This window comes from Gallus gallus, chromosome 1 (genome assembly GCF_016699485.2).
Source record: "Gallus gallus isolate bGalGal1 chromosome 1, bGalGal1.mat.broiler.GRCg7b, whole genome shotgun sequence".
Lineage (NCBI taxonomy): Eukaryota > Metazoa > Chordata > Aves > Galliformes > Phasianidae > Gallus > Gallus gallus.
The window spans coordinates 132,711,992-132,725,202 of record NC_052532.1 but is presented as its reverse complement, the minus strand read 5'-3'; the positions used below and the strand labels follow the sequence as shown (position 1 = coordinate 132,725,202).

The 13,211-nt window shown below is 35.2% G+C and overlaps 1 protein-coding gene across 6 annotated transcripts in view; it reads left to right on the top strand.

Annotated features, from left to right (window-relative positions):
- The window catches only part of REV1 (REV1, DNA directed polymerase), a 53,452-nt gene that overhangs the window by 25,223 nt on the left and 15,018 nt on the right, over positions 1 to 13,211 (top strand). For 4 of the 6 annotated variants that reach the window (XM_015277717.4, XM_046940951.1, NM_001030811.2 and 1 more), the window contains 6 exon segments: positions 455 to 571; positions 5,214 to 5,343; positions 6,444 to 6,572; positions 7,284 to 7,438; positions 9,749 to 9,868; positions 12,086 to 12,306. In XM_015277717.4, coding sequence (XP_015133203.2) covers positions 455 to 571; positions 5,214 to 5,343; positions 6,444 to 6,572; positions 7,284 to 7,438; positions 9,749 to 9,868; positions 12,086 to 12,306 — 872 coding nt within the window. 6 annotated transcript variants of the gene reach the window in all.

The following is a 13,211-nucleotide window of genomic DNA, read 5'->3' as shown; positions in this document are numbered from 1 at the left end:
AAGTTTAGCTACAGATTTGATATTGTGCAGGTAATTTAGCAAATGGAGTTGGGTGTGTTGGTATGTGTACACTCTTTTATCTTAGCTAGTAAATATGTTTAAACAAGTATTTAAAATTAGTATGTTGCTTGCTATGCCTTAAACTAACAAATTAATAGGGCTTTGGTGAAGTTTCACAACCTGGTTTATAGTAATCATAAAAAGAAACAAGAATGGCTGCATTTTACCTGCTCAGAACTTCTCTTTGCTGTCTAATTGCAGTCACAGAAGTTCATAGTCACAGTGCAAAGTCACTTTCATAGCTACTTCCTTCTTAATGCTGGAAGAGTGTATAATCTTGAAAGAAAATGCAAAAAGTAAAGCAGACATCTTTGTAATCTTACCCTATTTACACCACTATTAAAGTTATAAGATATTACACGCTCTTCTAAGTGCATGCATTTTTTCCCCACAGGAAAACCAGTAGCTGTTACTAGCAACAGAGGTGCAGGAAAGGCACCGCTGCGCCCTGGTGCAAACCCCCAGCTTGAATGGCAATATTACCAGAATAAGCTATTGAATGGCAAAGCAGGTACAGATAAGTCTATTTGTTTAAATTGTTTTGTAATTGAAGACTTTTTCCTTAAAGTTATTAATAAGTGCACAGTGGATAAACTGTTTTTTCATATGTGGAATTTCAGTTAAAGAAATGTCTTTGGACAACTTAATGTTCCATGGCTTCAGTAATAATAGGCCACTGTGACTTCTTTGTCAGTTTTCTTTGCTCAGTGTGGGTGAATTATTTTAGAGTAATTTCAGATTTTGTTGAGTATAAGGTATATTAAGTACTTCTTTTAAGTAAGAGATACAGATCATATGGGATCACTTGGTTCTGAGTAAGCCTTTTGTAAAGAAGAAAGTACAAAAGAAATTTTAAAGGCTACTACGATAATTATTTCTTAAATTATAACAGTAGAAATGGCAGTACGTGGCTAGTGAGAAATTGATTGGTTTTGAATTGTATACGTGTACAATGATTACAGTATCTGTATGCAGTGATTCCATTTGGGTGGTCTTCAGAGCATTTTTGAGTGCCATGAAGGTCTGTGGCAGCTTCCTGAGTTCTGTCTTCCAATACTTTATTTGCACAAAACCAGAGCATCTCTTCCAGCATGAGAATTCCTCACACGCCTGCAGTAACTTTGAAATTTCTTACTTTGTGTCCTCAAGTAGTAGCATACAAGTGTAAACATACTGTTTTTTAAAAGTGTTGTTATTGTTGTAGTGCCTGACCTGCATTTAGCATGAGGAAGTAAGTTGCTAAACATAAATAGCAATTGGGTTTGTTGTTTTTTTTTCCTCCAACAGTCTGCATAATCAGGTGGACGTTTAAGTAGCTAAGTGTCTTGCTGCCACTATTTCAGTTTAGCTTTGGAAGTTAAATTTCTCCTTTGTCCCTTGTAGATGCACTTTTTATCTACCTTGCAGTAGGAAATACTGTTGTTCTAAGGTTTATGCTTCAGATAGTTTTCATTGATACAAGAGGTGGAAAAAGACAGTTTGTTATTCCATGGTTGTTTGTGAAGTTTTAGTACTCTTAATAGAGAAAAAAAAAAAAAAAGCTGTAGATTTATTAGAGCTTTCCATAGTGTAGGAAGTGATGCCATTTTATTTGTCGTTTTTATGTAGTTCAGTACTTCAAAACTGAGTTAGAATATATGTTTGTGAAGAGTATTGGCCTTGAACTTTCCAAAGACTTCTTGGGATGCTCTAGTCTTAGCTTCTGCTGTGTGGGCAATGCCATATATAAGCATGTTACAAAGATAGCTGTGTTTTTAATGGAGTTGGATTTCCTATAAGAACAGCTTGTGTATGAATATTTATTGGTGGCTGTTTTATACAGCGATGTCGTAACTTTTACTAGGTCCTTACACTGGATAAGGATGTGACTTCATATAATCAAGCAATATTTGGAGATCGAGGCAGTTAGAATTAAGGAAGTTTAGCTGATAACCAGCATGTTGTGATTCACAAATTCAGTGGTATCTTTTCTACTATATTTTTTACTTAAGGAAATTTCAGCCTCATGTAATACACTCAGTTTCTTACTGCAGCAGCTTTTTCTGAATATCCACGCATTCATTTCCTTAACTTCACCATCCAGTCTCACTGGCTTGCACACAGGCAGGCAGCTATCTCTTTCTTGATACCTAATCTGATTATACAACCTGTTGTTTTGGTGAAAGGATTTTTTCTTAACTCTCTTTTTACAGTCTCTATCTTAATAGCTGCAGGTTCGTAACATATTTTGGTCTCTCTATTAGTTTTTATCTCCACATACATTGTTTTTATCAACAAAAAATGCAGCTAGCTGTTTTGCTTGCATTTTCCTGAGAACATGAATTTTCTTACTTTTGAGGAGAAGAAGTTAGAGTTAGTGAGAGTCTTAGGTGAAAAGGTAGTGTGTGTGGATTAGGTTTTTCTAACATCACAGTACCTTAGAAAGCATACATGAAACACTTTAACAGTGTGTGCTTAGTTGTGCCTTGCCACAGGTAAACATGGTCCAACAAACACACATACTAAATGGAGAAGTGCTTTTTCTAAAATATCAAAAACAGCAAATGCTAAATTGTACTGTGTTAAATGTACATAATTCTGTTTGGGGGAATGTTATATAAATGAAATAGAAAGGTAGTTGCAACCAACTTGGAACATGAACAGATTTTTATATCCATGCTTTAACGTGGAACCCACTTCATTTTTTTGATGCTTCATGCTTTCCAGACTTGTCTGATTTTTGCCTTCTGGTCTTGCGCACTAGAAAAATGTTTCAAATTAAAAAAGAAAAAGAAAAAGCAGAATAAACAAACAAACACCCTGATGAGTCGCTCACTTTCACCAAATACTGAATTCTGCAGCTTCAGCTACTTCTTTTTTTGCAGATGACTTCTTTAGTGATACTGGTTCCTGCCTCTGATCTGCCTTGCTAGACAAGTATCTAGTGTCAGTAGAATCTTGACTCTTTACGGAATACTTTCTTTTTCTTGTTTGAATTCATCCAAAAATGTGTAACTTTGAATTTGAAAAAAAAAAAAACCAAAATGCTGTCATTCTCTAAATCATCAAATTGGAGATGGACTTTCTGGGTAGTCAAAATTACTTTTCCACGTATGTGTCATCTTTAACATTCATGTCCAAAAGTTAGAGGATTAACGTATGTTAATCAAAATTCATAGTTTGGGGTCTTTTTTCCATGGCCAGGATGCCCAAGCTGTGAATGTTTTTTAGGCTTCCTTTCCCCCAACCCTAGTATCTCCAGTTTTTCATTCTAAAGAGCAGCAGTTTTTAACCATCATATTAGTCACAGATTTATTCTCAGCGATTTCTTTTTCACAGACTTGGGTCCTGGCCTCTGATTTCTCCATCCGTTGCTCCACATTCACCATGTGCCTGTCTAGTTTCCCAGCTTTTGATGAGAGGTTCTCTACCTTGCCTTCCATTGAGGACAATGTGTTCTGCATTGCCCTGAATTTCACATGAAGTGACTCCATCAGCTCATGGGGGGATCTGCTCTGCTGCGATGTGGAAAAAGTCGACGAGTCCAATGAAGATAGACAAGATGACAGCATCATCTCAGGCCAGGGCACAGGAAGGCATGGACTAAAGAAACTTTTCTTGTCATCCTTACCTTTAGTCGGGGCATAATTTTGCTCTAATTTTCTGCTGCAGACACCTTAGGTAACTTACTGAGCTCATCATACATTAAAATATTTAAGACATAAAAAGGTACATGAACTTAGCAGAAATTCTGAATAAAAACAACTTTTCACGTGAGTCAGGTTCTGCCCCTGCTGTCTCCACTCATTACAGCACTTTCTCTAGTCTCATAGCTACTTGTATGTGCACGTAGCACCACATTTCCTTTCAAATTGTCAGCGTGTAAGTTGTTAGTATCGTGAAATATAATTAGGTGTTGTGGCACTCTGAAGAAAACTGCCTGTTTATTATAATACATAGACTGCAGAATGAAAAAGAGCTATAACATACATATAATATTTCGTTTTAAGTAAATAGACCCTTTTTGTCTGTGTGATACCTTGTTGGTTTGATTCCGATGGGGAGTTTGGGAGGGCATAGCATTTTTTGCATCTAGCCGTTTTCTCAGGCTGATGAGTTACTGAGAGTGCAGGCTTGTATCTTTCAAGGTATGCATTCTGTGAAAACCCGCATGGAAAGGAACAGAGAATGCTTTACTGGATTCCAGTACTGTGTTATGAAATTCTGTTTAGTATGTAGTGGGCCAGAAGGGCTCCTTAAAACTTATCTAAGAGCATACAGTGGACATTTATAGAAATAGGGAAGGTCTGTCTCGTTTTGAAAGTGTGATGTTGTAGTATTTATAATTTTGTCATTTTGATCCAAGAGAAATTGATGGTGATGCTTGACAGAAGTTGACATATTTGTCATAATCTAATAAATAGTAGGAAATAACAACAGAAGTCTTGTCAATTAATTTCCCCAAAAGAATGTTAAAGGAAATATAAACTTCTAGCTAGTGTTTTTTATAATTTGAGATGATTAGCTTTTTGGTTATTTCATTTCACTCCTTAAAGATAACTTCAGATTATCTAGATTAAATAATTAATGGAATGCGGTTTTAAATAAGAGGTTATAAGTGTGATACCTGGTGGAATTGTATTTTGAATGTAACTTCTTTGTTCTGGTGGTAGTTGTGTATCCTATAAGAAGAAATACAGCTAAGCATCTTTTTGTTCTGGCAGGCAGATGGTAAATTTTCGACTGTCTTATGGTTGATATGGTTGTAGCAGTTTCAAGTGTTTGATCATTTTTATTGTCTTTAAAGCTAACTGAGATAAGTCCTGTTTTACAGATGGTGTATGTTGTCACCAACAAGCTGCTGTCTAGTATTTTGGGGGAAAATAAGAACAGAATTTTTTTGTAGCACAGTATTTTTCTCAGTAATATGTGCAGAACTACGTGTAGAGAGAGATTACAATGTGGGGGTTCTGGTTTTGGGATTTTTTTTGTTTTTTTTTTTTTCCTTAGACTACGATGTAAATCAATACAGTACTAAAAAAAACTCATCACCAACAAGTAGTAGCATAGAAATTGTGTCAGATATAATTTATTATGCTTAGTTAATTCACTTTGATTCTATTGAACTCTTAAGAACACTTTACAAACAAATATAAATATTGTTTTCCAAGCAGAAATTAGAATACCTGATAAGCTGGACTCCTGGGTCTGGGAGCATTCGGATTCTGCACACATGAATGGAGTTGACTGTGATCTGACTGTTCTGTCCATGGCTGAAATTGCTTCTTGTAGTTACGAAGCCAGGTAGGTGAAAGTTAACCTACCTGATTACTTGAGAATCTCACCTTCACTCAGAGGATGGTGAGGCACTGGCATGGACTGCCCACAGAAGCTGTGGATGCCCCGTCCTTGGAGGTATTCAATGCCAGAGGAGTTGGAACTTTAAGGGCTTTAAGGCCCCTTCCCAACCAAGCAATTCTGTGATTCTATGTTTGTATAAAGTGTCCAAAATAGTATTTGTTAGGTCATGTTTGTATAAGTTTATCCAGATAACTTTTTTTTGATGTTTTTAAAAACGGTAGTTGTGTAGGCTGTTAGAATTAAGCATAAGATCTTCTCTCTACATGTTGCTGCTTTTTATAGGTTTTCAGCCTGACCTAAGTTACATTTGAAACAAACCCTGTTAAGGAAAACCTTAGGTAATTCACAGTGATACTGTTGATAACACGTTATCTTCCTTTCTTTGCCTTCATGGAGTTAGGATGACTTCAGTGAGACAGTGATAAGTGTGATTATTGAACTTAAAACTTCTTGCTCAAATTATGTTGAGCATCCCCGATAACAGCTTATAAATGTTCAAAATATGAAATAACTTATTATAAATATAACCACAGCATTGAAAACATTTTTTCTTTGATGAGAATAATAGTCCAGAAATTGCATATTCAGTGGCACCTTTTCAAGTATTCTAGGCTAAGCAGTTTTATACTTCTACTTCAAAAAGTTAGTTTATTTATCATGTGAGCATAGTTTTATGAGTTTGCACAGTGGAAAATGAAAACCGGATAACTTAATCAGTGTAGTATATGCTTAGGTTTAATTTGAAAAAGTAGATGGCAACTGCAATTCTGTAACATAGGGCTTTCTAGAGACTTTTTGTCCTGAGCAACTTCCTAAGGACATTCTGTGTCCAGGCTGTATGCCTAAATGTTACACAGCTAATTCAAGTATTCTATTTGCAGTTATTTTTCGTATTTTTCATTTTGGTAGCAGTTGGCTGCCTTTTAATTGGTAATTTATTTTTGTTGAAAAAGTCTAGTAATTTGGAAGAGCCCACGTTAGGGAAAGTTGATACTGTATTTAATTGTTTGTTGTTGGTTTTTTAAATTATTCTTTAATTTTAGACAAGCTGGCATAAAGAATGGAATGTTTTTTGGCCAAGCGAAAAAGCTGTGTCCAAACCTTCAAGCAGTTTCATATGATTTTAATGCATACAAAGAAGTTGCACAGACAGTATATGAAATACTAGCAAGGTAAGATGTGCTGTGTGTTTACGTGATCTTCCATGGTGAGGTTATCAAACTCATTTTAATATGCCACCGCTTAATGGCATTCATTGATCTAGTATTCTCATTTCATATTGCTCTTCAACTTCTTCAAAACCATTTCTGTTTAGATCTTCCTTTTGTACTATTGTACTTTTCTTTGAGCACCCTTCTTCTAAGCGTTCTTCTATCTTGAAGCCAAACAGTCAATAACTAACTTCCAAAGGAGTCACTGTTAAATTTTTTATTGATTATGAGAAGTGGATTGTCCATAGTAGCGAGGTTCTTCCAAGGTGTTGTTTCTGTTTGGTTGCTTTTCTTCATGTTGTGGTTGGTTGGTTGTTTTGTTTGTTTTGAGTACCTTAAAAATGCATTATTGAAGTAGTAAATCAGAAAGTAGGGACTACTACATTTAAAATGCACATGAGCAAAACTGGAAATTTGTTAGCATGACTGGAAAAAAAAGTGTTCAAATCTTTTTCTTGTTCCTTTAAAAGCATGATGCATGTTGAAATCTGTCCTATGTTAGCAATGTTACTGAAATGTGCTGTTGTGTCTTTTTTTTATATATGTAAGTTGTGTGATACGAAATAAGCAGGGAAATGCTACCTCAAAAGGAAGACTTTATTTGCTACATATTTGTTTTAACAGATGGTGAGCTGTTGCTGGTGTTTCACCTCCTTTACTTTGTGTTGATAGCTATACTCATAACATCGAAGCTGTCAGTTGTGATGAAGCACTAGTAGATATCACTGAAATCCTTACAGAGACCAGACTGACTCCTGATGAACTTGCAAATGCTATCCGTGATGAAATCAAAGCCCAGACTAAATGCACTGCTTCTGTTGGGATGGGTAAGAGCCGTATTTCATTTCTGTCACCACTTCCTGCTTTTTTAGGTGTATCAGAGCTATGCTACGTTGCCATAACTCCAAAGTGTTTCTGAAATACAGAATATATTCCCATTTACATTATATTAGTATAAATTAAAATACAACAGAATTTTCCTAATTGGAAAGATTTAAGCAAAAATGTATACAGTTTCTATCAGCCCTCCTGTGCTATCTCAACAGTAGGCTAAAATTCCATCTGTGTAATATTCTTTTGTTCATTTTAATGAAATGCTACTGTATTTTTTTAGTAAATAGAAAGCTGATTAAGTTTGTGTTTAGTATTTTAGTATAGGAGAAGACAGTAGGTGTTCATGATAATCTAATATAATTGAGACATTGAAAGCGAAGATTTGGATGATTTGTAGTCAGTATCATATATATAACTATACCTCTGAGAAGACTTGATTTCTTCTTCACTTGACTCCTTTCTTTCTCCTTTGTTTTTGTTCCTCATAACATTAGACTTAAGTATCTGTAAATGTATGTGCTAAGCTTATATAAGTCAATAAAATCAACTTGTGATGTAAGCAGAATTCTTCCTTTATCACTTGATAGCATATTAGTACAGAGACTACAGTTACTTGGATTCATATTTATGTCTTGTTTTGAGTTGGAATGCATTTGTAATCTCTTTTATATGCATATTTAGTGTGTTTGCTTTTTCTGTTACTTTCTAAAGCATGATTTTCTAATCAGATATAATAGTTCATAGAATCACAGAATGGCCTGGGTTGAAAAGGACCACAATGACCATCTAGTTTCAACCCCCGTGCTATGTGCAAGGTCACCCACCGCTAGACCAGGCTGCCCAGAGCTACATCCAGCCTGGCCTTGAAGTTCTCTTTTAGAAGAGACAAATATCTATGAGGAAATATTTTTTTCTAATCATTTGTATGCAGTGTTTGAAAAATATTTTTGGTGTCCATTCATATAATAGGTAAACTAAAAAAACTGTCTTTTCACTCATAATTCATCATGAAGTATATGAATTGGAAGAAACAACTTCACTTGCACTGTTACATTAATGTAGATGCCTGATGTCAAATACATGGCCTACCAGAAACAGAGATCCTGTGTAAGTGATTTGTATGTTGCCCAATGGGAAAGATTTACCAATGTAAAACAATGTATATTTGAATACGTATTATTATACTGTAAGAGATCTCTCAACACTATTATTTCTGATTAGAGATAAATTAAAGAAGATATGCTTGTGCCAGTTGAATAAATTTAATTTTTGCCCTGGTGTTTTTAGTGGCTAACTGAACGGATTTAAGCAATGCTAGTGAAAGATAAAACATTCATCTGTAAACATCCATTATCCTGATTTTTCATTTGTTAAGTGAGGTATTAGGTTTTTTCTACTTTATTTCAGTGTTTTGAGAATGATGTGCTATAGAAGGTAACTGTTACTTCATGGTATCAGTGACTGTGTTGGTGTGTTTGATAGATATGCAGTACTCTATAGACAAAACATGGATCTCTAAAGTTAAACAGAAAATTGAATGAAGACTGTCAATATTTATTTTGTCCATTTAACTTTTCATGTGAAACAGTTGACACAGAAGTCGGTTCTTACTCACTAAAATTTCAGATAGATTAAAATAATATGAACACAGATGGGAGGAAAATAGCAATAGTAGCACATAGTGCTGAGAGGACTGGATTCTTCTGACATTTTGTGAGGTTTTTTTAATCTTAGAATGGGGCGTTTGGCAATAATGAAGCTATTTTGGTATCATTTCAGAGGCGTTGCTGGCCTGGGCATGAATAAGCCTATAAACAGGGAAGAAAAAATGCTGAAATAAGCTTTGTTCACACTTAATGAACACACATAATAATTTAATGAAGTCTCTAGATTTTTTTTTTTTAGTGATTATCCAGAACCTAAACAATAGATTGATTTCAGTATTTCATATGTAATATGCTTGGAAGAACTGTCATCTAAGTATTATTTGCACTGACTATGATGGACATTTAGATGTTAAAGTATTATTCTTCTACATATTTAGCTGTTTTCAGTTAGTTAACTGCTTGCCTGTAACTCTGCATATGTAGAACACCACCAAGTCAAAATAGATTGAGTGTTCTTCGTGAAGTATCCTGCACTTACTTGTTGGTTGCTTTGGTTTGGGTTTGTTTTTTTTTTCTTAAAAGATAAAGATTTGACTGTGATTTCTGCACTCCTTTTCCCTTGACCATTGAGCCGCAGAATTCTCCATGAGAAGACAGAAGTTACCACAGACACGATTTAATTTGTCATTTTTACAGGTTCCAATATTCTGCTGGCCAGAATGGCAACTCGTAAAGCAAAACCCGACGGACAGTATCACCTAAAACCTGAAGAAGTAGATGATTTTATCAGGGGTCAGCTTGTTACGAATCTTCCAGGTACTCAGTTCTATTTTACAAGACATTTTGCCACTTGATTTTAAAAGTTTAAACTACAAATCTGTGTTTTTCCAGTTATGAATCAAGCAGGATTAGATGCTATTCCTTGGTTATGATCCAAAAAAAAGGAGGTTTTCAAAAATCATTATATTCCTGAAAAGAATCTTAAGAGACCTCTACAGAGCCACATAGCCACATGGATCTGTGGAAGAAGCGTAAAGTCTAATATGTTATGCAACCGCATATTCTTTGATAAACTTATTCAGATTAGTCACTTTAAGTGAGTCCTAGCTTGCTACATTATGGTGAATAAAATAAGTACCTGATGTTATTCATTTTCTCACTGAGAGAAACATGATTTGCTTAGAAATTAGAAACTAACCCAAGAGAGTGCTCTTTTTGAAAGAAAGAGTATGAGGTCAAGAGTTAGAAAAAATAGCACATATATCATAGTAAGACAGAGTATGTATGACTAAAAGAAAAAGCAGGGGAGGAGAGTTTAATTTGCTGCTTTTAAGAAACTCTCAGAGACACAGATGAACATGAAAGATAAGGCTGTTGTGAGAGTACAACTGCTGTTGGGTTTTGCGTCCACTTACAGGTAGTTTCTGATTCTAGTAGATTTAGAATACAAAATAGGCATATATTATGTGGGGAATTATTTTTTTCTGCAAGGATCTTAAGTTAAAGGTATACTGTAAATTGTGACAGAACGTGTTGCTTCTTTTTAGAAAGAGCAGAAATTTTGTTGAATTCTAAGAGAGTTTTGCCTAGATGTCTGAGGAGATGATTGTGGTGATGATTATGTCTTATAAATGTGTGTGTGCATGTGACAGTACTGATTTGTGAACTGTTGGGCAGTTTCAGCCAAATCTTACTTTGAGATACAAGTTCTACAGACAACGTTTTATACAACTTTTATGAAAATGACAGCTTGACAGGGGAAAATGATCCATATTGGTATATAGAATAGGATAGAATAGAATTGCTCACGTTGGAAAAGACCTTAAAGATCCTCTGAGAGACAGTAAAATTTCAACTACTATGCATTTTAATAGTAATTACTTAGTCATCCTGTGTTTAGCCAGAGTGCATGACCTTTGTCCTGCATTCCCTGATTGTGAGGAAAGAGGAGAATATTTCAGTAAGGGAAGAACTGAAACAACTGAGTAGAATGGCCGTAGACATAACCGAGACCAAAAGAAAATGCTGTGACAAAGGTAGGAATCAGGGAGGTTCTTCAAGGCATAATGGAAGACAACAGAAAGATGGCAGGGGTCTGTACTTACTGTGAAGGGAGAATTATAGGTAATAATGACACATGTGTATATATATACACACACTGTCACTGAAATGGAAGAGTAGGAATAGTGTATGTACACAGATGCAGGTTTACTGGAAATTCTCTTTTTATACTCCATTTCCTGGACAAACATAACAGCGCAGACCCATTTATTTTTGACTTGCTTTCAATGAATTCACACATTCATTGTAAAAACTCATTAGTATTTGTGTCAATAATATCACTAGGTGAAGAAACAGTGGTTATGAATGATAGAAGCTGATTTATAACTTTTGCTGACTCTGGTAATGTAAACTCCCAAGATCAATATTTTTCAGAAGTAACAGCCCACTCTCCCAATGCCAGAAATATACTTAAGTTTATCACACTTGTGTATGTGCAGTTGCCATGGATACCTACAGTTGCTAGTGCCTGGTAATTCAAGGCACAAGTGATACGTATATGCTGTCACTTCTGCTTGAAAGTACGTTTTTTTTTGCCTAAGGAGCGGTAGGACAGTAGTCAAAATATTTGTGTTATTTTTCTTTTTTTTTCTTTTTTTCTTTTTTAAACTAAATCACTTGTATGTAAACATATTACATGTTTTACGCTCTTTTTGGATGGTGTGCTGTGATATTCAGGGCTGTATCCACTGCAACAGGCAGTACCCTGTCAGAAAGATTTACAAGCAGGAGTCATTCACTCTTCACAGAAATGTAAAAACATGCTGCATCCAGAGTATGTAATACAAACTAAAGAAATTGAGATGAAGACAGCAAAAGTTTTCATTTAAACCATGTTTCATTGAGTGGAACTTCTTGTCTTTGTTTATTTGATACAGCATAGTCTTAAGTTTAAAAGGACAAATTTTATTCATTAAAAACATGTCTGGCTTAGTTGTGTAGTGTTAACAGAATTAATTGCTTTGTTGTTAGGAGTTGGCAGGTCGATGGAATCTAAGCTGGCTTCTTTGGGAATTAGAACCTGTGGAGATCTGCAGTGTGCTTCGATGTCAAAACTGCAAAAAGAATTTGGTCCAAAAACAGGACAGATGCTCTACAGGTTTTGTCGTGGTTTAGATGATCGACCTGTCCGCACAGAAAAAGAAAGAAAATCTGTTTCAGCAGAGATCAACTATGGAATAAGGTTTACACAGGTAAACTTAAACTTTGTTTTCCACAGTGACCTCTTTCAACTATGGAAGGAACTTCCCACGTTCTTATTATTCTCACTTATACTTTGATCTGTTAGAGCACCATCTTAGCCACCAAATAGAAATGAGGAAAATGAAGGAGACCAAACAATAAAGTGGGAGGAGAGACTGGAAAAGTATTGGAATTGAAAAGAAGCCTGCACAAAATTAGCTGGCTATTCTGCATTTGTTATACAAGTCTGGTACAGAAAAAGAGAACTGCAGTAGGTTTGTTAGCACCTAGCATTCTCTTTCATTTAAATACTGGTTATTCAAATAGGCCAGTGTCTGAAACAATGAACAGATTGCTCCAGTTCATTTTTTACTAGATGTTTTGCAAACATTTTGAGTTTTTGTTGTTGTCGTTGAAAAGAAAACATATTAAGAAGTAACTTCTGTTGTTGTTGTTGGAAAGTTAAGCATTTATAGAAATTACAGAAAAAATGAGCTTCAGAGAAATGCTTTGTAGTTCAGACTTTCCTCAAAGAAAGGAGGGGAAAATGGGCCAGAACATTTGCTCAGGGCTTTTTCCCATCTGATATTGGAAACCTCCAAGAACAAACACTGCACAGATTCTCTGAGTGACCTCTTCTACTGTTCAACTGTCCTCATGGTGAAAACATTTTTTTTTTCTTACAAGCTGTATATGCTTCATATTCTACACTTGTGTTTAAAATTAGACTTAAAGTTCTTAAGATACATTTTTTTTCTTAAATGTTTTTTAAAAAAAGACTTACTTCCAGAAGGACTACGTAGTTCAGCATTAGGAGTCTACCATCTCTGCCTAACTTCAGCAACCTACAATATAAACAAAACACTTGAAGCTAATTAAGATAGTTGCCTGTGAGTCAACTTGCTCTTTAAGTTTG